The 27,427-nt window shown below is 43.9% G+C and overlaps 2 protein-coding genes across 14 annotated transcripts in view; one reads left to right on the forward strand and one right to left on the reverse strand.

Annotated features, from left to right (window-relative positions):
- LOC126998341 (3-hydroxyisobutyryl-CoA hydrolase, mitochondrial-like) overlaps positions 1–27,427 on the forward strand; it is a 155,924-nt gene that overhangs the window by 50,133 nt on the left and 78,364 nt on the right. For all 13 annotated transcript variants that reach the window (XR_007752782.1, XR_007752784.1, XR_007752783.1 and 10 more), the window contains exon 4: positions 4,130–4,303. Coding sequence is in view for 9 of the 13 variants with exons in the window: in XM_050859840.1 (XP_050715797.1) it covers positions 4,130–4,303 (174 nt within the window). In the remaining 4 variants the exon portion in view is untranslated. The remainder of the gene's footprint in view (positions 1–4,129; positions 4,304–27,427) is intronic.
- LOC126998343 (uncharacterized) lies at positions 13,968–15,317 on the reverse strand. Its single transcript, XM_050859850.1, has one exon. It carries the CDS (start codon positions 15,191–15,193, stop codon positions 14,213–14,215), a length of 981 nt encoding a protein of 326 aa, XP_050715807.1. The 5' UTR covers positions 15,194–15,317; the 3' UTR covers positions 13,968–14,212.

Raw genomic sequence — 27,427 nt, forward strand, 5'->3', positions numbered from 1 at the left:
TCCCATTTCCTCTACTCATTTCCCTTGTTTCCTCCTTTCTCACACCCTCTTATCTTTAGTCTTATCTCTCACTTTCTCACTCTTCCTCCCTTTCTCCTTCCCCATAAGATTATATGTGTGTTGCCTTCAGCTTCGATCCTCTGTTTTCATATATTCCTATCAAGTGAGCTTCATAGTTGTTAGGGTGACATAAGAACATAAGAACATGAGAACATAGGGAAACTGCAGGAGGCCGGGTGGCCTACACAGGGCAGCTCCAGAATCCCCCCCACTACTCACGATGGGTAAGGTGTAGTTACAGGGGTTACAGGTAGAGGCTTGATCCTCGTTATACCGGCGGTACTAGGCACGCACCAGTACCCTGTCACCTTACTGCACCCACACCTCACTGCCACCTGTCGTCCTCGTCCATGTAGCTATCCAGTCTACTCTTAAAACAAGCTATTGTCCCTGCACTAACTATGTGATTGCTAAGTCTATTCCATTCCCCCACCACCCTATTACTAAACCAATGCTTGCCTATATCTCTCCTAAATCTATACTTTTCTAATTTAAATCCATTACTGCGAGTTCTATCCTGCTGGCTAATTCTCAGTACTTTACTTATATCGCCTTTGTTGGTGGAAAGACTGCTAGTATTAAACACCGAGGAAAAGTAATTGTTTAATAAGTTTGCAACGTGGTGGCTGTCAGTCACTAGTTCACTGTCACTGTTTGTTAAGGGTCCAATTCCACTTCTGATCGCCTTCCTGTTATTTATATAACTGAAGAAGGGTTTTGGATTATTTTTACAGTTGGTTGCAATGTTTTCTTCATATCTACACTTTGCCTGACATATTAATCTTTTTACTTGCCGCCTGGCTTTATGATAAAGTCTAATGTTTTCGGGCGTGCTTTGCTCTTTAGCCTGTAAGACAATCTTCTCTCCTTAACTGAATGTTTAATTTCGCTATTAAACCAAGGTGGACTTTTATTAGTGTTACTTCGCATCTTGCACAATGGGACAAATGTGTTCTGCTGAGTGAGTAAATGATTTTTAAAGTTTAGCGAGGCTTCCTCTATGTTGCCATCATGTGATAGTTGTATTTCTGTTAGTTTTTGTTGGGTTTCTATGAAATTTGCACTTTTGAAATTGGGCACCTTTACTTTATATTCAGTCACTGTTGTTTGAGGTCTAATGTTGATGCAGACTAATTTATGATCGCAAGAACCGATATGTTCTCCTACCGTAACATTACTTACTAGGTTATCTTGGGTCGCTATAACAAGGTCTAGTATGTTATTTTCTTGAGTTGGTTCAGTAACCATTTGGCTTAGGTAATTATCCTCTAAAAATTCGATCATTCTATGTGATTCACCTTTTGAACTCGACAGTGTCGCCCAGTCAGTATAAGGGAGATTAAAGTCTCCTAATATCAATGAGTTGCTGTTATTAAGTGACTGTCTTAACAGACTGTACATTTCAACATCATCTTTGAGTGATTGCCCTGGAGGCCTGAAGATGACAAATATATTTAGATTAATTTTTACAATGTTTATTCGCACGCTTAAACGTTACTGTCTCTTGGTGTTCTGTCAGTGGGTTGCAAATAGCTTTTGACGTAATGCGTGACACCACCACCTCAATGGTTAACACGATCTTTGTTGAAGTGTCTGTAGCCATCTGTGTTGTATTCTGAACTTAAATCAATATTTGTGGTGTCGATAAATGTTTCGGTTATAGCAATTACGTCAAAATTTTCTGTTGAAACAAGACATCTCAATTCATAAAACTTGTTTCTTTGGCTACGTGCATTGAAACTTAGGACTTATATGTTATCTTGAGGTTTAGTAATAAAGGTGGTGTTACATGCGGGTTCACAGTTTCACGTTTGTTGTGTTGCTTGCCGTCTACTTACATGGGCGGGGTGGAGGGACACAGCCGAGAGAGAGAGAGAGAGAGAGAGAGAGAGAGAGAGAGAGAGAGAGAGAGAGAGAGAGAGAGAGCAGGGAAACCACAATTTTTTATTTTACTTATTTATTTTTTTACAACAAAGGAGGCAGCTCAAGGGCACAAAAAAACAATAATAAAAAAAGAAAGCCCGCTATTCGCTGCTCCCATAAAAGAACCAGAAGAGGTGGCCAAAAGCAAGGTCAAATTCGGGAGGAGAGGTGTCCTGATACCCTCCTCTTGAAAGAGTTCAAGTCGTAGGCAGGAGGAAATACAGATGAAGGAAAATTGTTCCAGAGTTTACCAGCGTGAGGGATGAAAGAGTGAAGATGTTGGTTAACTCTTGCATAAGGGGTTTGGACAGTATAGGGATGAGCATGAGTAGAAAGTCGTGTGCAGCGGGGCTGCGGGACGGGGGGAGGCATGCAGTTAGCAAGTTCAGAAGAGCAGTCAGCGTGGAAATATCGATAGAAGATAGAAAGAGAGGCAACATCGCGGTGGAATTTAAGAGATAGAAGACTATCAGTAGGAGGAGGAGAGCTGATGAGACGAAGAGCCTTAGCCTCTACTCTATCCAGAAGAGCTGTGTGGGTGGAGCCTCCCCACACGTGAGATGCATACTCCATACAAGGGCGGACAAGGCCCTTGTATATGGATAGCAACTGCGCGGGGGAGAAGAACTGGCGGAGACGATACAGAACGCCCAACCTCGAGGAAGCTGATTTAGCGAGAGAGGAGATATGAAGTTTCCAGTTTAGATTTTGAGTTAAGGATAGACCGAGGATGTTTAGTGTTGAAGAAGGTGACAGCTGAGTGTTGTCGAAGAATAGGGGATAGGTGTTTGGAAGATTGTGTTGAGTTGATAGGTGGAGAAATTGAGTTTTTGAGGCATTGAAGGACACAAGGTTCCTTCTGCCCCAATCGGAAATGATAGCAAGGTCTGAGGTTAAGCGTTCTGCAGCCTCCAGTCTGGAGTTGTGTACTTCCTGTTTTGATGGTCTTCTACTGAAAGAAGTTGAATAATGCAGAGTGGAGTCGTCGTGCATTTAATGGACAGGACAGTTTGTTATGGAAAGAAGATCATTGATGAATAACAGGAAGAGAGTGGGTGATAGGACAGAGCCCTGTGGAACGCCACTGTTGATAGGTTTAGGGGAAGAGCAGTGACCGTCTACCACTGCAGAGATATAACGGCCGGAAAGGAAACTGGATATAAAGGAACAGAGAGAGGGATAGAATCCGAAAGAGGGCAGTTTAGAAAGCAAAGACTGGTGCCAGACTCTATCGAAGGCTTTTGATATGTCTAGCACAACAGAGAAAGTTTCACCGAAACTGCTAAGAGAGGATGACCAAGAGTCAGTTAAGAGAGCAAGAAGATCGCCAGTAGAACGCCCCTTGCGGAATCCATACTGGCGATCAGATAGAAGATTAGAAGTGGAAAGGTGCTTTTGAATCTTCCGGTTAAGGACTGATTCAAAAGCTTTAGATAGACATGAGAGTAAAGCTATTGGGCGGTAGTTTGAGGGATTGGAGTGGTCACCCTTCTTAGGCACAGGCTGTACAAAGGCATACTTCCAGCAGGAAGGAAAGATAGATGTTGATAGGCAGAGACGAAAGAGTTTGACCAGGCAGTGGAAATAGGAATTAGGTAGCCAGGGTAGGAAAAATGACTTCTTTTCTTATGCCTTTTCATTGGCCAAGCCACACCCACCCAAAGCCAATCCCATGCTTTCTGAGGGGGGTTGAGGGAGCCCTCTCTCATCAGCCAAGCCCGAGAAGACTATGATTATCTGCCCTTCAATGCTTTTTCCCTCATCTCACCTTCCATACCATTATACTACTACATGAAATATCATAATTCAGATTACATGACTGTGCTCAGTGTGTTAAAATGCTCCATACAATATAAATAAAGAAAAATGATAAGCTCTTTTTTTACATTGTTTCAAGAACATTCCATAAAAATAATACCTGTTGTTTAAGGGTTAACTAGGGATGAATGAACAAACTTTGTAACCACCTGGTTAGATGTAAATACAATTGAGTTTCAAAATATGTGGCAAGGTTGATAGGTGAAATTGCAAAAATGCTTGTCTTGTGAAACACCACAAAGGAATGAGGAATGAAGATATGTCATGGCTCTTCATAAAAAGGGATAAGTATTTATATCAATGATCATTATGTTCTTGGTGCTTTCAGGCATTACCATGGGTGGTGGTGTGGGTCTCTCAGTGCATGGACAATACCGGGTGGCCACGGAGCGTACTGTTTTTGCCATGCCAGAAACAGGGATCGGCCTCTTTCCTGATGTTGGTGGCTCCCACTTCTTGCCCAGGCTTGGAGGACGGCTAGGAATGTTCCTGGCCCTGACTGGTACGTAGGAGGGGAGATATTGGAAAAAGAATGATCTATATTAAGCTAACATGCTGTACTTTTTTATTGTATTCTGTTTAGTTATTTGTTTTTTATATACAAAACTACAAAGTATAGAATTGCTTAGTGCTGCGGCAATTTTATAACCAAAGAGACAGATTTTTTTTTGTCTGAAGGTTGTGGAGCTACACAAAACAAAATACTGGATTGTTGGGAACTAGCATCACCTTTAGGGTTACCATTAGTATTGCTTTTAGTGGCCAACTTCTACCCTGCCTTCACAAGGCACCCTTGTCAGCATGTCACATTTCCTTGTACTCTTGTAATTTGTTTTTTCATGCTTGTGTGATGGAACTTAAAACTAGGATGAGTACTGTCTTTAAGTTGTGGTTTTACATACATATATACAGTCAAGACTCAATACTCGAACGTCTTGGAAGTCGAACTTTTTTATACTCGAACACAAAAGTTTGACTTGGTACTCCAAAAAATATCTGGTACTCGAACGTCCGCACACGTGGTTGTAAACAAAGGCTCCTGGCCTCTTCCTCCCCGCCGCCGCCAGTTGTCCCGCCGCGGTCGTGAGAACAAAAACATTCTCCTGCGTTCTGTCTGTGGTTTTTCATTTAGAAACTTACAATGGCACCAAAGAGGCTTATTAGTGGTGAAAATAAGCCTAAAAGGAAGAATGTAGTGACGACCATTGAACGGAAAAAGGAGATCATTGATAAATACGAGAAAGGAGCAGGAATCACCGATCTTGCAGCTGAGTATTGTATGGCGAAATCTACAGTAGCCACCATACTGAAGAACAAGGAGGCCATTAAGGGAGCTGATGTGGCGATGGGTGTGAAAAAGCAACTTAAGCGACCTGCGGCAGTGGAAGAAATGGAAAGATTGTTGATGGTGTGGATAAACGAAAGGCAGATGGTTGGTGATTCTATGTCAGAGGGCATAATTTGTGCGAAGGCTAGGCGGCTCCATGGTGATCTTATTTGTGATACTACCTCTGACTCCAGTGAAGATTTTAAAGCTAGTTAGGGGTGGTTTGGGAATTTCAAGAAGAGAACTGGAATTCATTCTGTTGTGAGGCACGGCGAGGCCTCAAGTGCTGACAAAGTTGCCGCCGAGAAGTTTGTGCCTGAATTTAAGAAATTTGTGGATAAGGAGCACTTAAGCCCACAACAGGTCTTTAATTGTGATGAGACAGGCCTGTTTTGGAAAAAACTACCAAACAGGACCTATATAACAAAGGAAGAGAAGTGTTTGCCAGGACACAAGCCCATGAAAGACAGGCTAACCCTGCTTCTGTGCGCCAATGCTAACGGCGACTGCAAAATTAAACTGCTGTTGATGTACCATTCGGAAAACCCCAGACCATTCAAGAAGAATGGTGTGCAAAAGAGCAAACTCAGTATGATGTGGAGGGCAAACAAGAAAGCCTGGACAACCAGGCAGTTCTTCACGGAGTGGTTTGTGGAGGTGTTTGCACCTACAGTGAAGACCTACCTAATAGAGAAGAATCTACCACTCAAGGCCCTCCTGTTGATGGACAATGCCCCTACACACCCTCCAGGCGTGGAAGAAGAATTGGGTAAGGGGTATAAATTCATCGAAGTGATGTTCCTCCCCCCCCATCACCACGCCACTGATCCAACCCATGGACCAGAATGTCACCGCCAGCTTTAAGAAGCTGTACACAAAAGCACTTTTTGAGAGGTGCTTTGAGGTGACTTCTGAAACAGAGCTCACTCTGAGGGAGTTTTGGAAGAATCACTTCAATATCCTCCACTGCCTAAGGCTTATAGATAAAACCTGGGGTCAAGTTTCTGTGAGGTCCTTGCAGTCTGCCTGGAAAAATCTGTGGCCGACCTGTGTGACAGCCAAGGATTTTGAGGGATTCGAGCCTTCAGTCCAGGAGTCTGCTGTGGTGGAGGACATTGTGTCTCTGGGGAGGGCCATAGGCATTGAGGTGGACGGTGATGATGTGGAGGAGCTGGTGCAAGCACACTCTGAAGACCTCACCACTGACGAGCTGCGTCAACTTCACCAGGAACAGCTGCAGGAGGTAACTGAGGAGCTGTCTTCAGGGGAGGAGGATGGGAACAGCAAGGAAAGAGTCTCCACTGCAGAGATCAAGAAATATTTGCGGCAGTGGACAGAGTTGGGAAACTTTTTGGAGAGGTGCCACCCTGATATTGCTGCCATACATAGAAACATAAACCAGTTTGACGAAAATTTGATGCAGCATTTCAGAGACATTTTGAAAAAAAGGCAAAGGCAGATCACATTAGACAGATTCTTGTTGAAAAAGGAATCTAGTGAGAGTGCAAGTGTTAGTGAGCCACAGCCCTCCACTAGTGGGTTCACAGGAATCACACCAGGAGATGAGTTACCAGACGGTGACTCGTCCTCCGACGAATAACCTCCCTCCTCCTCCCCACCCTTCTTCCCTCCTCTTCTACGTTACCCCTCACCAGCCTTCACTTACGTAAGTACAAATAAAAATTATAAAAAAATTTACATTGAAATTTTTACGCGTTTTTGAAATAACGCGGGGTCCAAAATCCAAATAAATGTTTAATTTACATGTTTTTTCACTTATACGTGATATTTTTTGGAGTGGCCACCAGATGTCTCACGCAACTGGACTCACACGGCGCTGCGGCTACACAGCTAAGCTCAGTTCTTCCCGCGCGCCACTTGAACAACAATACAGTACCCACACTGCCACGCTACTCGACAATAGGGGTGGGCAGGTACCGGTACCAGAACCGGTACTAACGGTACCAGCTATATGGTACGGTACCGGTACTAGATTGCTCGGTACCGGTACCAATACTAGCCAGTCGCTCATGGTGTCCCTAATTTCTTCCTCACACGAGTGAGGCTGAGACTGAGTGCCTGAGTGGATATCTCGGTGATATGGATATTCTCTCTCTCTCTCTCTCTCTCTCTCTCTCCACTGAATGAAGTGAATATTTATTTTTCGATAGAAACTTACTTCATGTTTGATTTACATTGTTTTTGATTTACGCGACCTCTTCAAGGACACAATATTCGCGTAAATCGAGTTACCTGTATATATATATATATATATATATATATATATATATATATATATATATATATATATATATATATATATATATATATATATATACACACAGTACTCTCTCGAGTTTCGCGCTCTCTTCGTTCCCAAGGTATAGCACTAAACTCGAGGATCGCGAAACTTTTTTTTTTTTTTTTTTTAAATGTGGGCTATGGCGCCAGTAGACTATCCATTTGGACCTGATGGTCGGCCCTGAGCCCGTCATGGCGTAGGCATCTGTATGTAGTGGCGCCATTATAAGTGGCTCATGCTGCCCCCCAGAGCTCACTTTTTTTCCTCCTTTACTCCCTTGTTATCTCAAAATACGTATACCTTGGAAAAAGGAAGAAAACAGGAAGAGAGAACGGGTCGTTTAAAAGCCACAGGGGAAGCCTTATGATTGGCTGAGCTCTGAAAACACGTTTCTGATTCACTGGGAGTCTGATGACGTCATTGCTGGCGCTCACCCAGTCAGCGGCCTCGCTGCCTTAAGAGGATTAATTCTCTTCCATTTCCTCTTAACCCTTTCCATACTGTGACGCCAATGTCTGCATCACGTATTGAAAGGGTTAAGGCAGTGTCACATTGACCGTTTTCCTCTAACCGTTGCGGCTACTGGCAACGCCTGTGCGCCCATCCTGGAGCGAGTTGTCGGTTGTCCGTAACCTGGTGTCACACTGGGCTTTTTTCTTCCCACCGCGTTGGCGGCAGCTAGGGCAACCAGCAAATCCAACTTTTCCGGGTATGCGTCACACACGGCCAAGGTCGGTTGCCCGTATCCACATCCACGACGTAAACAAAGCACTTGCCCTGTTTTTACCTCGGGACGTACCACACACCATCAGAAGCAGAAAAGCATGCAGATTCAGGATCTGGGCTTATAAAAGTGATGGGGCGAAAACCAGCTGAGTACTAAGGAGTTGAAGAGAAATAAGTGCAAGAACATGTTTACTCCATAGTTCACTTAACTCTGATTTTCGTATGTGTAATTTTACATTATTGTTACAAATTTATGCTAGTGTGATGCATAATTTTCTCAAGAAGATGATGGTGGTCTCAGTTTTTCATAAAAATGAATGTTGGGGTCAGGAAACAGGGCGAGATTGAGGTGTGTGAAGTCGTCGGTTTGGGCAGACAACGAGGACGGGGCGGGGCCGAGCGTGAAGGCTATAGGAGTTGCCAACGAGTGATTTCCTCCCGCCTGTATGACGATACCTTCTCTATACTTACCTTCCTTAAAACGTCCTTTTTCTCTACAAAATATTGACAAATGGCATCGTATCACTTTCTTGTTTCTAACGATAACGATGATGTTCTCATACTGGGAAGTTCTTACTTATCCTACAGTGATGCTTTAAAATGGTCTGTGGTGCAACAGTAACAAAACAGTAACCTCGTGAACTCTATGTCCACCCCCACCTGGCAGGGTTACCTAAAGGAAGCTCAGGAAATGGTCATCGCCACAGGCCTATGGAGGTACAGCCAGTAAGACAGTGGCCACAAGTGTCCATTCCTCGTACTTTTCGTGTCATAATCGACCACAGGTTTTCTATGGGGTTTAGATCAGGACTATTGCTTGGCCAGTCCTCAAAAAAGCGAAACTTGACAGTCACGTAGCCACTGTTTCACATCACAAGCAGTGTGGCATGGCGCTCTGTCCAGCATAAAAAAATCTGCCGCGCATTTTTCAAATGAGCTGGGCAAATAGTCGCACAAAAGTTCTAAGTACTTGTCCTTGTTCATTCTCACACCTTTAGGTAGCACTACCAACTCCCCCACTCCATGGAAGGAGAAGCAGGCCCACACCATGATGGATGGTGGGTGCCTGGAAGTGGGGACAATGTACTGGGGCAGCAACGTGTCACTGCCCGGGCGGCGGTACACTCCCCCTCCACCACAACCTGTCACCGTGAACACTGCTTCGTCATTCCACAAAACAAGCTGCCGCCTCTCCTGGTCCCAGTGTTGATATGCCTTGCAAAAGTTAACTCTCAGCTTCTTGTGTCTCTTTTTGAGGTCTGGTTTTCTTCGCGCACGAAACCTGCGGCGCCCGATGTCGTCATGGATGCAACGCTGCACTGTTCTCAGAGGTACTTGCCCTAGCGAGTTGCTGTTCGTTTCCTTCACTGCCTTTGCTGTTATTGAGGGGTGGGTGTCAACTTGTCTCTTGATAACGTTGATGGTCCTTGGGTTTATCATTTTGTGTCTACCAGTCTTGGATTTGGCAGCCGGCAGTGACTTGCATCCTGTGTCATGGAACTGCTGGGTAAGGCGCTGTACACTACGGAGGCAAACCCCTGTTTCTGTTGAGATTTCTTTCATGCTGTGGCCCTTGTTGAAGAGAGCAATGACTGCTCTAACATCTTCCTTAGTAGTCTGCCTTCGTAACATCCTGGCCTGGGAAGGAATCACTCAGAGCGTCCACCAAATCGGTGAAAAAAGCAGCGAGCACCTAGTGGAGCGCGGATCTTTAAAGGTTAAAAAAAAATGACTGACAGGCACTTGGCAACTAGTGATATATGGTAGTCGAGCCAGCTGGTTGTCGTGCCTGATGAATGATAACTAACAACGTCATATGAAGCGCGGCAGGGAAAATATGAAGGAAAAATGGGTTCTCATACCAGTGACCGAAGTTGGTACTCCCGCGCCTTATATTTTGACGCATACTGTACTTGACTCATAAACCAAGGCTTGACTGTATATAAATACATATACAGTCAAGCCTCGGTTTACGAGTCTAATTGGTTCTGGAATTTTGCTCGCACGTCAAAACACTCATAAACCAAAACGAATTTCTCCACTGAAATTAATGTAAATCCCATTAATATGTCCCATATCTCAAAAAAAATATTTATATAAAAAATCAATTACATGTTATTTTTTACAATTTTTTTTTTTTTTTTTTTTTTTTTTTTTACTAACAAACAGCAATGATGAATAATATAAAAAACAAATCAATGTGTTATGGTTGTTATGGAGACTCCTGCAATCGCTAACTACACTCGAGGTGTAGGCTTCGCCCCGGGGTTTAGCAGCCACAGTTTCCCTATTCTCGAAGCACTGGAACTATCTTCGACCACCAACGTAAAGCTAACCTGATGTATCATCCGAGATGGAGGGAGAACGGGAGTCAGTCACATCCAGGAGGGCACACAAGCTGCCGAGGCTCGCTCCCAGTTCCTGTTGCAAGGATTGTATCCACCGTTCCTGTTTTCTTTTTTGCAGCACCATTCCTTTTAACCATCTTTATAGGAGACATTGTTTAAGCATAAAGAACTCTGAAAACATGACACGAGCGCACTGATGCCATTTCTACGAGTTTACAACGCGGACTGAGACTAGAGCAGTCATCTAGCAGTTAAGAATTACCTTTGACCGAGCAGGAATTAACCCCAAATCTTGCGAAATCCTTGCATTTCATGTTCTGGCATGTCAGATTTTAAAGAATTCCCCCCAATTCTTGGTGAAAATCAGGGGTTCTGCACAAGCCGCGGCAGGGCTGGGTACGGCCACTGTCTCGCTGGCCGCACCCCCATAGGCCTATGACGATGAATATTTCTTGAGCTTCCTATGGGTAACCCTGCCAGGTAGGGGTGGATATTAAGTTCACGAGGTTACTGTAGTGCTACTGTTGCACCACAGATCATTTTAAAGCATCACTGTAGGATAAGTAAGAACTTCCCAGTATGAAAACATCATCATCATCGTTAGAAACAAGAAAACGAAACGATGCCATTTGTCAATATTTTGTAGAGATAAAGGACGTTTTAAAAAACTCTGTTGCATGCAATGACGCTAAGTACAGTAGCTACTGAAGTGCTCATAATGAACTGCAGATCCCGTAACTGTGACTGAATTAACGCGAGTCATCCTTGATGAGTGACAAAATGAGAAATAGTGTTGGTTCATCCAATCATATGGACAAGGTAGAGCGCTCTGGTGGATTATGGGAGGGAGGTGTAAAACAACCTCAAGAATGGGGGGGGTCGTTCAAAATGGCCATATATTGCCAGATGATTCCTTAGGGTTGCAAACTTGCCACCCTTTCCTTAAAATATGGACTGCCATTTGTTCCATATTTGCCTGTCTGAATGGTTAAGCAGATAAAAATCAGTATTTTAAAACTGTAGTGAGTGCTTTTTTTTTTTTCTTCTTTTTTTTAACCCCAAAAAACTGACCATAAAATTGAACAAGTAGACGAGACTTACCTTGTGTCAGTTGAAGTATGCTTGTAATTTTACGAAGCAGGCCGCCTCTGCTAGAGGGGAGCCTTCACATGAGACACACTTCGTAGCGCCACCACCAGACTTCGAAATAAACGACCACCCACATGCCGTAAGATAAGCATAACCGTATAGGATGGTGAATGAGTCCTAATCATGCAAGCATGGGAGGGAGTGTAGGGCATGTGAAGGCTCCCCTCTAGCAGAGGCGGCTTGCTTCGTAAAATTACAAGCATACTTCAACTGACACAAGGTAAGTCTCGTCTACTTGTTCAATTTTACGTCATCAAGCCGCCCTCTGCCGAGAGGAGCCTCCACATGAGGCTTTGAAGTCATGTGGGTGTCGTATCTGATATTAGTTATGAATTTGGGTCAGTAAAATATTAGTGGACACCGTTGATCTACTGATATGTTCATATACAGGTAACTCTCGATTTACGCGAGTTTGGTTTACGTGTTTTTGGAATAACGCGGGGTCCAAAATCCAAAAAAAAAAAAATTATTTACACGTTTTTTCCACTTATACGCGATATTTTATGGAGTGGCCACCAGATGTCTCACGCAACTGGACTCACATAGCGCCGCGGCCACACAGCAGAGCTCAGTTCTTCTCGCGCCCCACTTGAACAACAATACAGTACCCACGCTGCCACGCTACTCAGCAATAGGGGTGGGCAGTTGGTACTAACGGTACTAGCTATATGGTACAGTACCGGTACCAGACTGCTCGGTACCGGTACCAATACTAGCTAGCCACTCATGGTGTCCCTCATTTCTTCCTCACACGAGTGAGGCTGAGACTGAGTGCCTGAGTGGATATCTCGATGATATGGATATTCTCTCTCTCTCTCTCTCTCTCTCTCTCTCTCTCTCTCTCTCTCTCTCTCTCTCTCTCTCTCTCTCTCTCTCTCTCTCCACTGAATGAAGTGAATAAGCATATTATTCCCACCATCACTCGTAGGTTATGACAGAGAACTAGGCAAGACACAATTCACACGTTTCTGGTGACACGCGGCATGCAGCTGTTTGTTGTATGGGTGTGGTTGTGTGGTTTGTAAACAATGCAAATGGCGGCCTGGCTGGTAATGCGCGAAATATCTCCTCGTACAAGACTCATGATGTACAGTTTCTGATATCATATATACCCCATTATTCTCACTAATATTAATAATTAATAATGAACACATGGATATTTTTTTCCAATATGATTTTTTATGTAGCTTGTACTGCTCTTTAGTCATACAATCAAGCCACCTGTGACATCAAGATCAAGATCATACAAATGGCGCCCGACGGAAAAAACGGAATAACACCAAGGCATGGGCAATCCTCCATCGATTTCAATTTTGTATAGTAGTTATTAGATCGCCCTGTATTCTATGGTAACATATTAGGCGACGGGGCTTGAGATTGCGCCGGCGTCCCGCATTGCGCTTCCGCACCGCTTCCGCGTACCTTTTCAGACGCGCGGGTGAAAAACCACACCCACGGGCCTCGTCATCTCTCACTCACCAGTTTGTGTTCTGCACTAATCGGTTGGACCGTGATCGATCTCCCTCCTTCCCTATTGCATTTGCGACAGAGCTGGTCTCTCTTCTCTTCTGCAACTGCTCTGCTCTATCAATCAATATGTATCAATATTTATTAAATATTAGGGGACAAGGGGACATCACGTTGAACAAGCATGAACTAATGAGACTATTGAATGAGTTCTCCGGATGGAGGCGGCCCGGCGGGTGCGGACCCCGATTATGTTTAGCATTAGACGCTTTAGCCCTGTAGCAACTAGGAGGCGCAGGAGGCCCGCGCGGGGGCAACCCACGCTGCGCCGCGCATTCGCCTCGGCGCGCGGGCGCCCGCGCGCGGCGCCGCGCCCGCTATGAAAGGTTACATAAAAACAAAAGTTATTAGTTAAGCGGGTGCAGCGCGCCGCTATCGCGGGGTATCGCCCGCGTCGTCTGAAAGGAGCCTTATAAGACAGCTACGGACTATGAAGGATTATATACAATGATAAAGGAAAGTTTGCCGTTGTTATTGAATAAGACAAAAAACAGACCCTTAAAAACATCCCAAAGAAGAAAAAAATCATTAAAAATTTGTACATTCGGCGTACAAGGCGCAGGGCTAAACTTTCAGGCATTTTTTTGAGAAAAAGGTGTGCGCTATACGCTGAAAAATACGGTATTTATTTTTCGACAGAAACCTACCTCTTGTTTGATTTACATTGTTTTTGATTTACGCGACCTCTCCAAGAACGCAATACTCGCGTAAATCGAGAGTTACCTGTACATACACGTGCACATAAGTATGACAAAATTTCCCTTTGACCTGTATAATTCATTTGACAAGAACATGTTATGAGCACCCAGCTAATCTGAACAACTGCTCATCCATTGTGAAATGCTGATCTACTGCTGTGTAAACTTAGTGTATAAATAAGAATAAACCATGTGCCTTAGCTGTGCACCACACTTTGATACCCAGACATGGTAATGTAAATGTTCACAAAATACAAAATAACATTTAATCAGTTGCCTGAGCCCTATTCGTAACCCATAAAGTCCACCCACATGTTGTAGTAAGATACCCAACTCATTCTAATACGGCTTCCTGGAATGGGTCTGATTCGGCAATAATATGCTTGTCATATTTTGCAAAAGTGGTTTCTCTTGACCACCCCGCTTTTGCCATAATACACGTTACTGGGACAGCCATAGCCTTGGCCTTCGATGCTGCGGCTGGTTGAACACTGCCAGCTGTGAATTTGGCGGTGTCTACCCCTGACATGTGAAGCATGTTCTTGATCCAACATGCGATGGTGTCTTTTGAGACAGGTTTGTGTGGTTTGATAAAGCTGATGAGTAGGTTATCCACCTTGTGTTTGGTGATCTGTCTGAGTTCCTCTGTCTGTTCAATGTAGGTTAGCAAAGTTTTACATACACACAAGCTGGCATCTTTAGAATAAGCCTGAAACTTCACTCTTTGAATGTTATAGTTAGGTCTGCATTGTTTAATGTTTCCCCCCAACTGAACAGAAATGTAATCATCCCCTGTGCTAATGCCTGTTAGGACCAACAAGTGTAAAGTCTGGACTCTCGCCGCTTGTGTAAGTGCCATCAACATCACAAGCTTCAGGGTTAGTTCTTTGAGGGACAAGTTATGTAATGGATACATAGATCTAAGTTCCTGTAGTACTGGTGTAACATCCCAGGTTTCTGTGTACCTGGGTTTAGTTGGTCTTAGATTGAACACCCCTCTCATGAATCTGTTAACCAGCGGGTGGTTCCCTGCTCTACAGCCATTCACCACAATGCCGATGGAAGAGAGGGCACCCCTGGCCGTGTTGAGGCATTCATACCCCACTCTCCTGTGGAAAGTTTCCGTCAAAAAGTTGATGATGTTGGATACAGTGGGATCAAGGGGATTGATGTCCCACCTATCACAAAATTGCATCCATCTTCTGATGTATGGCCTGTATTGTTTCGCTGTCCCGGGTTTCCAGGAGGCCAGGATGATGTCTGCACCCTCTGCAGATATGCCCCGTTCTCGGAGTGTCTCCCGGACAGTAGGCATGCCATAAGTCGCTGTGCTTCATTATTGGGTGCATCTCCACTGAGGAAGGGTGCGTCAGTACGTCCTTCCTCCTCATAATTATGCGGGGGTGATCGACCAACATCCTGAGTATCATGCCCATCCATAGCTGCGACGGCCACAAGGGTACAACCATCCACCCCTTGGCCCTTTCTGCACGCATCTTTTGCAGGCACCTAGTGATTAAAGAGAATGGGGGAAAAATGTAACAGGTCAAATATCGTCCATTTAATTGAAAAAGCATCAAAGTAAGCTGCCTCTGGGTCTGGCTTCCATGGACAGAAATAGGCCACTTGTTTGTTAAGTCTAGATGCAAACAGATCAATGGAAGGGGTGCCGAAAACATGACATAGGTCTTGGAAAATGAGTTCATTCAGCTTCCATTCATGCCTGTCGTTGACTATATGAGGTGCAATGTCCGCCATAAAATTTTCTTTTCCTGGTATGTGTGAACCGGCGTATCGCCACGTAGTGGGTGATTTCGTGGCTGTGATTTTGTGCTTCAGTTTCTCTGACTCTTCAATGTGCTTAGCTGACTGTGAGACGTCATCCCCAAACAAGAATCGGGTCATTGGCACCTTGTCTGAACAGAGGTGCGAGTACTTTTTGTTGATCTCCCGCTTCATCACAAAACGTTGCTCCAGGTTGTTCTTGTGGTTCGCATTGCCTAGCAAGGCCAGGGCACCGTTGATCATGCCCATTTCGTGTGCCACCACAGAGTGCTCTTCATCTTGCGCCACTTTATCCAGAGCCAAAAGAGATTTGGTGATGATAGTCGCCGCTTGAAGAATGTCCTTGTTGATGTCCTTTAACCGCCAGTCTGCCTTCTTTGCGTCGGTTCTGAGCGCTTCTAGAATCTGCGGGTTGCACTCCACAGGAGTGAGTGCGTGACAGTTGCTAGGCCTCTTGGTGATGTCATCCTCACAGATGTCCTTATAATCCTCGTCCCGCATACTGTTGTCAAACATGAAGCTCACCATCTCGGCCACTTGTGGATCGATCTCCTCAGAAACTAACTTATGAGGGCCAAAGGTCTTAACCCCCTGCATTAAGGCGCTACTGCCAGGCGCATGCCCCCCAATTTCACCCTCCTCGCTGCCGGAGTCGTGGAAACCCGCGAATGAGGCGGGTGAAGCAGTGCGGGGCGCACCCGTCGAAGTACCTGCTCCAAAGTTCACCATAGCAGGCCCGGGGGTGGAAACCTGCCTTTCCGCCTTCAATTTGTCCACTTCACCTCTCAACTCCGACAAGGCCTTCAACACCATGTTCCATGGGGCAGCAGGGGCCGAGGCCGGCGAGTGGGGCCGAGATGGTCTGTTTACTCCCGACCGCATGGCCAACGAGGAAGACGCGCTGGAGTCCCGGCTCACGGTATGTGGGTTGGACCTGGTAGCACCCGCCCGTGAAGACCTGCTGGTCCTTGGAATACTAGGCGACCCATGGGGTTCGGTTGAGTCTTCCCCTGAGGCCGACATGACTGCACACCTGCCGGAACACAAAAACACAACTGCCGTGGTCACGTGTGTAAGCCTCAAACACTGCGTAATAAAGCCATTTGCGAGGCTCTACCCGCTACTAGGATTATGGGTAGAAGGCACTGTACCTGCGTGACAGGTGACGTGGCCTTAACCAGACGAGTAGAAAAGTGCTGAAAATACGCGGAGTATCGTGCTGCACAACCGCCCGGTGTGGCAACTTAGAAGCAACTGGTGGTGGAGCGACTAAGTGTATCTCTGAGATACACTTAGTCGCTCCACCACCAGTTGCTTCTAAGTTGCCACACCGGGCGGTTGTGCAGCACGACACTCCGCGTATTTTCAGCACTTTTCTACTCGTCTGGTTAAGGCCACGTCACCTGTCACGCATGTCCACATGAGATACTATCTCATGTGGAGGCTCCTCTTGGCAGAGGGCGGCTTGATGACGTAAAATTATGTTTGTCAAAGGTCGTCCTGAAATATGTGTAAAATACGCGTCGTAACATTTCTCCCCACTTCCTCTTGCCTTCACCAGCAGTGGGCAGTGGCTGTCAGTCATGACAGGTCAGAGAAATTTTAGGGTTGCCATCTGTTCCTTAAAATAGGTTATTTATTCTGGAGGGTTACTGTGCCACTTTTCCAGTGTTAGTTTAGATGTTATTGGCAGTTTTCTGAGGACACTCTCATCAGACTCGTGGCGGTGGGGGGGGGGGGAGGGGCTCTCACACATCATTCAGATAAAAAATTTTTTATGTTTTATTTATATTGTTTAACATACCATTGACATAGATTATATAGATTATTTATAATTTATTTAATTATTAGGCCTATATCTTACTGCTAAATGCTGACTTCCTCAGTGCAGGCGGCTTAGCTATTTGGTGTAGAAAAAAAAATACTAAAAAATAATGTTTATACGATTTTTTATATCTTTATATTATGTAAATTGAATAAATTGAGCTTATCAATATCACTAATAATAATATTTTAAAATCATCAAAAAAAATTGAAAAAAATATAAAAAATAAAAGCGAAGAAAGAACACATACCTCCCCACAACAACAGCTGAGACAAGACTGGAGGCAGTCCCACACCACACACCACACACCGCGCGCGCCCCCTTTCTCTCTCTCTCTCTCTCTCTATCTCCTCCTCTCTCCGCGCTTATCATTAAAATAATTTACGTACTTCTTCATTGTTTTGCATTTTTTTTTTTTTTATATATATGAGATTGGGTGTTTCATGTGAATGATAGTCAAACATAAATAAATTAACATTATTTTCGTGAATCCAAGAAATCCACTGGGGTGGCTGCAGTCTCACAGTCCCTATTGACGAGCCGCCACTGCTCTCATGAGTGTCAGTTCGCTTCGCGAGAGTTTGAGGTGGAGGCTGCCCGTTCAGGGTTATTGTTGGGTAGCTAGTATTGTGTAATGCGTTAGCGCTCGGAGAAAAGGGGTAGACTCATAAGTGGAGGGTGGCATCAGTTCTCGGCCTGCTAGATAACATGCACACACAATACACACCCACGTTCTTTACATTTAAGAGGAGGGTAGTGGGGAGAGTCCGGTTGCCCCTTCCAGGCAAATTTTTCCCCTGCCCTACTTGTCTGGAAAAGTGGGTGGAAGTCCATCTTACGTAGTGTGCGGTATTCTCCAAATAACCTGGGTGAAGAGCGTTTGGCGTGGAGTAGGGTTGGAGTAGTGTTAATTGACTCCTTCAAGTATCGTACGAGATGAGCGAGGCTTCTCGCCCCACTCGTAAGCAGGCGGTCCAGCACTTGCCCGCGCTGCACACAAGAGAGAGAGAATTATCTTGTCTCCTCTAGAGAGTTTGGACTAAGGCATTAAGGGCATAGGTCACAGCTGCGGCTGTGCTGTCTGTTGCTGAGATTGGAGTCGGCGGACCGAACAGGTAGTTGGTTCCGAGCAGGCCCCTTTCGCTAGTTGTAACAGTGGCGATCTTGTCTATGATACTTGAGTTGTTCTATTGTCGTCAGTGCTATCAGTTACCTAATTTTTGTGTATTATCAGTATTATTGTCAACTTTCACTATGGCGACTCCTGTACCGAGCAAGCCTTGCATTTTTTTCATCGACGAATAACGTTCATCGACGACGGACTAAGTCAGAGTCGGATAAGCATGGATTTTTTGCATTGTTTTCAGAGGCCTTCTTCTCAGCGCTCAATTTCCGATTCGCTTTTCGCTTTTGCATTGAGAGGGTGGATTTGTTTTTTGTTTTATGGCGATGCAGATGCAGCTATCGAGTTCTACATGATAACATATATGATTTGATTGAGAGAGGGTACAGTATCTGTAACGAATTTCTTTGGGGGGGGCCAAAACATACTCTCAGAGCGTTTGGGGGGGGCCATGGCCCCGTGGCCCCCCCCCTGGATCCGCCTATGGTACCGAGTGCCCCAGGTAGCCCTCGCCCTGAGTCCCCACTGGAGGAGGTGATTGAGAGAACACCTTCCCAAAATAGTCGCAGAGTGTCTCCCACACCTGAACCATCCCGACCATCCAGCCCTCAATTGTTCGATCCACTTCTCCCTCTGCCCAATACCCATCCTACTGCACCCACCTTTAGCCTCTATGGTGGGGCTCACTCTACTCCGTTGGGTCTGGGAGTGTTGGCCCCGGAGGCTCAGTTGCAGCTGGAGTTGAGGAATTCGAGATGGAGGAGAGGAGAGAGGAGAGAAGGCTGCAACAGGAGATGGAGGAGAGAAGGTTGCAGTAGGAAGAGACGGAGTGGCAGAGGCAGTACGAGTTGGAGAAGTCACGCCTGGAGCTTGAGATAGACTCATATAAACCCAGCAGCGACCCGGGTAGAGACTCCGGAAGCTCGCCTCATTAGGAGTTTGAAGCTAGTTCTGGATTTTGATGAGGAGAAAGTGAGTGAGTGGTTTGTAAAGTTTGAGAACGCCCAGGAGTTAGAGTGGCCTTGGAAGAGATGGGTGGGACTCGTGGCTAATAAGCTGAAGGGCAAAACACTGTCGGCGTACGACAGAATGGGGGTAGATGACCTGGAGGATTATGCCGAGTTCAAGACGGCTATCCTAAAGGCCTCTGAACTCCAGCCTGAGGCCTACAGGTTTATGTTCAGAGGGGCCCGCGAGAGAGCTATGGACACCTATGTGGCTTGCGCGTGGTACCTCAAAGAGACGCTTGACAAGTGGTTGTTGAGTGAAGGTGCTGTTACCTTCAAGGAACTGAGGGAGTTAATCCTCATGGAGCACTTCACCAACGTGGCAATCCTCATGCAGCACTTCACCAACGTGGCTGACAAGGACATTGGAGCAAAGATTAGGGAAAAGAGATTTACCGTCCTGAAAGAGGCGGCTGCTTTTTTTTTTTTTTTTTTTTTACGTTGTGGCCTATTGCGCCGGTAGGCTTCTTCCCGGTGGATCCTGATGGTCGGTCCAAGGCTTCTTCCCGGTGGGTCCTGATGGTCGGCCCAGCCCGTTCTGGTGCAGGCGAGTGTTTATAGTGGCGCCATTTTGCATTGGCTCATGCTGCCCTCCCGGATCTCATCTTTAATCCTAGAATCTAGAGTCCGGGTTGATAGGTGGTCTTCTGGACAGCATGTGGGTAGTTTTAAGCCACTCGGCGGAGGCTGAAAAGTCCCAGCTTGGTGGCACCGGTCGGGGATTGAACTCGCGTCCTCCTGAACGCGGGGCCGTCTTGCTATCCATTCAGCCACCGCCTACCCTTAGACAGACGATCGAGTGTTAGCCCGTCGAGGTTCGGGTCCCAAGCCAGAGGGAGGGACGCTGTTCACTCATGAGAGGCCTGCTGGAGGGGCAGCCTCTCTTATGTTAGGAATTAGGTCAGTTAACCAGGGGATTAGCCAAATTAACTATTTCCCTTATGGAACTAGTCTCGGGCCGAGAGTTCAAGCCAACTAAGAGTATCGTAGAGTATCGCTGAGCTCAAATGAGCCTTGGATGGTACTTAAATACTTCGCTCATCGGCTCCCAGACCGAGACAGAATCACCTTATTCACTGCCTGAAAACTAAACACATTTACCATGAAAGGAATAACAATAGTTCAGTGTTTCCTTTCATTAAACAATAAATAATTGCCCTTGCGCAATTATTATTAAAGAACAAGGATAATTTAACCGATCGAAAGCCACTCCATCTGGCGAGGGAAATTCAAAATACCTCCAGACCCACGTGGTTGGTTTCCGACTCACTCCATCAACAGCTATACAGGTAATACAGCTGACAACACCTCAGCGCTCGCGGCTCCACCATTTACTTGCAGCAGTGCTGATTTATACTTAGTCTCGAGGACTACAGGACTCCTCTAGGACGAGACTTCAAGAGACCACTTCTTTTGAAACCCCCTTCTAAAGATAAGTGCCCTCCTACAGCGATTACAAATAGGTATTACTATCAGGCCTGTTAGGATTATCGTTGTAACGCTGGGAGGCGCTTGCGGGGAAGCCTGCATCCCTGTATTGGTGGTAAGTGGTTTGTGTTCTTTTTGTGGAGTTGTCCTGGACGAGTTCAGTCTCTTGCGAGAAACGTAACCGTTGGGTACGGTAAATTCACTGTATCACAACATATTTTCAAAAGAAAGTGAGTAACTACATCAGCTGCTCTTTGCTAGATTCAGTTGAACTTAGCAACGAGTACAGCCTTGTTAGTTCATCCCCTGAGGCAGTATAAAGTTAAGATGAAAGTGTTACTGTTTGGTCATTCTTACGTATACGTGATCTGTCTTGGTTTGGGAGTTGGGATCGCGAGTTGGTTCTAGCAAACGGGTTCAGAGATCGGGTATTATGAGTAGCTTGATGGTACTTCAACCCTTCCTCCTCGACCACCCTCAGTATCACAGTTGTTCACTTGCGAGGAACTGGTTTGGTGAGGTATGTACTACAGGGATGCAATCTTGAGTGGCCTGAAATACGCCCTTGAACACCGGCAGTATAGTTGTTCCTTGGATGCCCGAAGCATTATTCAGCTGAATAGCTAGTGGCAATTGAGGGCCAACTAGCTGGTCCAGGACTGCCTCCGTGTACAGTTAAGGGTCTTTTTTTTATAATTGCCCTTTTAATTGAAACCACCCCTATTAATCAAACCCTTTTAGATTGTTTATTTCAATATTGAGCTTCTATATTTGTTACAATGGATTCAAAACTAAACCCTGAGGATGCAGCCACCCTTGGAGTAAATAAAGACTCTGTTCCCCAAGAGATAATTAAGACTCTGAGAAGGAGCAGGGGAATCTTTAAAAGAAAAATAACACTCCTTCTTAAGCAATTGAAAGAATTAACTCAAACAGATTCCTTGACACCCTCCCTAAGTAAGAGCTTGACCAATAAAATATAATTTGAAATGGTACAAGTGAGACTCTATGATGACAGAATAAATAAAGTAATGGATCAAACAGACCTTGAAAGTAAGGATGAAACTTACTATGCCTCAGAGTTGGAAGATCAAATGAATTTCTCACTAGAGATTGAAATAGAATTAGATCAGTATGTTGAGTTAAATAAGGATCAGGATTCAAGAGGTGCTCAAAGTGATATTACTTCACAGAATCTTATGCAGTTTATGTCACAGATGAATTTTAGTGAAGGTAAGCCTCCTCCATTGACTTGTGGAACATTTTCGGGAAAGGAGAAGGACAAGTTTGCTTTTAATACCTTTTTAAACCAATTTAATAATGTGATTGGGACGAGAAAGCATCTGACTGATGCTACCAAACTAGCCTATTTAATTGGCTATTTGAGAGATTATGCTCTCAGTAGTGAAACATTTATCCATTACGGATGCTAATTACAAAACAGCCATCCAAATGCTGGAGAAAGAATTTTTAGACAAAGAATTCATTATTGATAAAGCTTACAAGAATATAATGAAATCTTACCTTAGCTCTTTGTTTGACCCTGAATATACTTCCACCAAGATTTTCATAAATGAGATAAGGGCCTATTTAGCCGAGTTAAAGGCACATGGCTTTAACTTTCTGGAACCAGACTCAGCTGGTCATTCCCTTATCAGCCGTATCATCTTTGACAAACTGCCAGCAACAGTAAAAAGGGAATTCATTCATCGTCTATCCAAGAATTACCCCACCATAACTGAAATCTTTGAAAATTATCACAGTTCTCACCACTCTGAGTAAAACTTGTTCTGTAAAGCCTAAGAATTTTAATAAAGGCAACAATAAGCCTTCCTCAGTTGAAAACAAACTGCCAATGAAGGCCAGAGAAAACCAAGAACCAAAGGGTACACTCCAGAATTACAAATCCTTCTCCACAGAATTAACTTGTAAGTTATGTGGGGCTGGTGGGCATTCTTTGGGCCAATGTATGAACTTTACCAACCTGGAAGGCAAAATTGCCCGACTAAAAGAATTATCTATGTGTTCCAGGTGTGCTGGTTCGGGGCACGATGAGAACAACTGTTATGGCAAACAGGGTAAACTTAGATACCAATGCAGAGTCTGTCGGTCAAAAGAACATATTACACCCTTATGTCCCTCGGCTGACAAGAAAGATAAGGCTAAACTTCAACTTAAGACAAATATAAGCTTGTGCCTGGCACAAAGAAGTTTTGACTCTTGCCAATTGCTGCCAACAATGACTTTAACTTTAAAGAATGGCAGAAAGATTAGAAAGGATAGGTGCCTTGTTGATACCGGAATCCAAAGATCATATATTTCGGAAACCGCTGCCAAAGACCTTTGCCCAGATGTGAATAAATTGTTTTCCCTAGATTGCGATGTTGGAACCTACATTGGTGCAGAAACAAAAAGCTTCAAACAAATGGCTACAGGGATTAAATTAGAAGATTGATTCACTTTTGCTCCCTTATTGGTGGACAAGACCTTGGATATTAATTTTTACGTTCCAGGGATGAACGCAGTCATTTGCAAATTCAAGGAAAATAACATAAAATTGTTGGATGAACACTTCTATGAGGCCAAGAACCTGAAACTATCCAAGTTGATATGTTGCTAGGCATTGACATTCTACAGTCTATGTCATCAGTGTCCTGGCACGAGAAATTAGGAGGTAAATGTTTAGTTATGCACAACAAAGTAGCTCCCATTGGAAATGTATTTAACTTTTTGAGTCCAGCAGAACAGCAATTTGTTATGCATCTCTTAACAAAAAAGGATGAGAAAAACCTATGCAACAAAACTAAAACAATGGTTAATGCCATTTTGGACCCTATAAAATCATATCTCAATCCACTTGAACACCTTCTAGAGGACATAGAAGTGGACAATGGACTGGAACATCTCTTTAGCCTCGAGTCCTTAGGAATTAAAACCACTGATCAAGACCTAGTGTCCCTAGAAAGCGAACAAATAAAAGAAGTTTGAAGATTGTATTACTTTCAAAGAGGGTCATTATAATGTTGAGTTGCCATGGTATTCAGACTAAATAGATTCTGTTCCTTCAAATCATTCTGTTGCACTTAACGTGCTGGACCGAACTCTGGACCACTTAAAAAGAAAGGGGATACTAGAAAAGTATCAAGCTGTATTTGACCAACAGCTGGCTGACAGCATAATAGAAGAAATTGAAGTAAAACCTTCTCAGTATAATCAAAAGATTTGGATACCTCATAGACCTGTCATCAAAATGGAAGAACAAGTAACAACTAAAATAAGACCTGTGTTCAATTGTTCTTTAAAAACCAAGAAGGAATTACCTTCTCTTAATGAGGCTGCCTACCCAGATGTAGATTTAATGAATAACATTCTTCAGTTACTTTTCTATTTTTGCACCAATAAATCAGTCATGCTCAGTGATGTAAAACAAGCCTTTTTGATGATTAAATTAAAAAATGAAGCAGATCAAAATAGGTTTTGCTTCTTTTGGAAAAGAGGCAACAAATTGGTCACCTACAGGTTCAAGACCATAGTGTTTGGGTTTACCTCTTCCCCATTCATCTTGCACTATGTGATGAAACATCATGCAAGCTCATTTCCTGATGAAAAATTAAGCAAAATATTGGCAAATAATTTTTATGTAGATAATCTATTGGTAACAGGAAATGAAATTAAAGAAATGAAGGAATTATATAATCTGGCATATGAGAGAATGAAGGCAGGTGGATTTACCTTAAGATCTTGGAATTCCAATTCAACTGAATTGAGAGAACAGATGGAAAGTGATGGAAGATTAGTAGAACACTCCAGCGAAGAAGAAAAGGTGCTAAGGTACAGATATAATGTTCAGCAGGATTCCCTGAGCATAGCTCCATGCAAAATAAATCCAGAGGCAAACACAAAAAGACAAGTCCTTTCTCAAACTTCCAAACTATTTGATCCATTGAATTTGGCTCTACCTGTAACCATAAGAGGAAAATTATTAATGAGAAAAATATGGAAACTAGAAGGAGGCTGGGACAAACCCCTTCCTGAAGAGATCTGTACTGAGATGAAAAAATTAAGTAGAGACTTGGAGATGCTGTCAGAAGTGTCATTTCCTAGACAAGCTCTAAACGAGCTAAACACATCTGGGCTACATATTTTTTGTGACAGTTCCTTGAAAGCGTGATATGGCTTTGCCTACACTCTAGATGGAGAGGGTAAAGTACACACCTACTAAGGATTTCAGAGGCTGTCGGCCTCGTTTTTAGAATAATATCGTAACGAACAATCGTGTCGGTGAGATTTTCGCGACAGTGTATTTCACACTGCCTTAATTTTGAAGGGTATCGCCAACCGCCACAAAGTGAGAATAAAGGCACTTGTCCCTATATCAAGAGGGTAAAGTCATCAGTGTCAGGCAAAGATACGAACACAACTACCAGAGCTCCCCACCTTGTTCCTCTTCCTCCATCTCCGCCTCCTCCTTCTCCCTCAATCTCTTTCTCTCTCTCTCTCTCTCTGGAAGATACATACATACTGAGAATGATTTTTTTTTTCAATTAAGGCATGCTTGATGTGATACTGGGACTTTAATTTTGAGCATAGTGATACACATCTGGGCCGTGGGCGTAATGACATGTGAGAGTAGGGTGAGGTGGTAAATGATGACTACCATGATTGATGGTAGAACGATTGCTTCTTGTATTTGTTTCTCTCTTGTTTGTTTTTGTTGTTTTCCTTTTGCTACCTTTCTTCGTCACCTGACTTTGACTCGGCACCAGTCAAGTGTACCAGAGAGAAGATAAAATGGCCACTAAGATACAGCACTGTCGCCATGGCTGCAGAAATCGTTTGTCAGCGACTTGTTAACTTTTTAACAAGGAGAAGGCCAGCAATAGCCTTAAGATTGCTTTGAATAGGTAAGTTTTATTGTTACTACCTCAAACATTTTATACCTTCGCAATTCTTCCTGTTACCATACTTTCAGCTCTTCCTGACAATAAAATTAATAGCACCACTATAATTTGGCGATAAGAGCACCATTACTTTTATCAGTAGGTACATGCTATACAATAGCCCTCTGAAACGTACACCATAAACCACCAAACCACTACGCTACCAATAGTTACGGAGGTAATTAGGCTATGTAGTAACACGTTACCTACTCTCAACTTTATTTAAAGGATGCCTATCAGTATTAGAAAGTGTATATAGCATACTACAATTAATGCATGCCTTTCATTCATTATAGTTACGAAGCTACATGAGAGAGAGAGAGAGAGAGAGAGAGAGAGAGAGAGAGAGAGAGAGAGAGAGAGAGAGATATTGTGGGAGAAGGGAGGTGGCGGGAGATGGTGGGATGAGGCAAAATGTGTGCGGAGCCTCTGGTAGTTGTGTTCGTATCTTTGCCTGACACTGATGACTTTACCCTCTTGGTATAGGGACAAGTGCCTTTATTCTCTACTTGTGGCGGTTGGCGATACCCTTCAAAATTAAGGCAGTGTGTGAAATACACTGTCGCAAAATCTCGTACCGATACGATTGTTCGTTACGATATTATTCCCAAAAAACGAGGCCGCACAGCCTCTGAAATCCTTAGTACACTCTAAGTCTAAGGTAGCTCCATTAAATAAGAGAAATGAAAACAGCATCCCCACTTTAGAGGTCATGGGTGTGATATTAGCTTTCAAATGCTTACCTACAATTTTAGAGGCTTATCAACACATCCAAATTCAATTTATAAATATCTGTGTGGATGCTCAGGTGGTGCTAAATTGGCTTCTAAGGATACTAAAGTAAAATCCAAATTCTTGAAAAATAGTGTTAGAAGCTGATGGCCTGAAGACTGAAATAAGTAAGAAATTCAAGTTACCTGTAGCATACAACTATGTACACTGAAGAGAACCCAGCAGATATGCTAACCAAAGGGTTGTCTTGTAGCAAATATTTAGATAAAATGAAGTTTTGGCTGGAGGGACCCAGTGTCTTACTAATGATTACCAACTGTGGCCTCAATACCCTTTGTTGACCATAGCGCCTTCTCAAAAGGGCAAAATGTGCACTGCTTGTACCTCTCAACCGCCTAAAGTAAATACAGGAGTAATAAATATAAATAAATACTCTTCCTTTGAGGGCTTGTTGAGGTGCACAGCTTACCTATATAAATTTCTAAATAAAATAAAGGATTGTGATCCTAAAAAGAAAGCCTTAGAGTATTGGGTAAAGGTGGCTCAAACTGAGTGTTTCCAGAATGAACTGAATTTCTTGAACAATCCAAATAATGCAAATGAAAAAAATATTCCTCCTCTGATATCTAACCTCAACTTATTTCTAGATGAAAGAGGCATTATAAGGTCCAAAGGCAGGATAAGTAAGTGTCAATACTTCAAGTTTGAC

This window comes from Eriocheir sinensis, chromosome 14 (assembly GCF_024679095.1).
Source record: "Eriocheir sinensis breed Jianghai 21 chromosome 14, ASM2467909v1, whole genome shotgun sequence".
Classification (NCBI taxonomy): Eukaryota; Metazoa; Arthropoda; class Malacostraca; order Decapoda; family Varunidae; genus Eriocheir; species Eriocheir sinensis.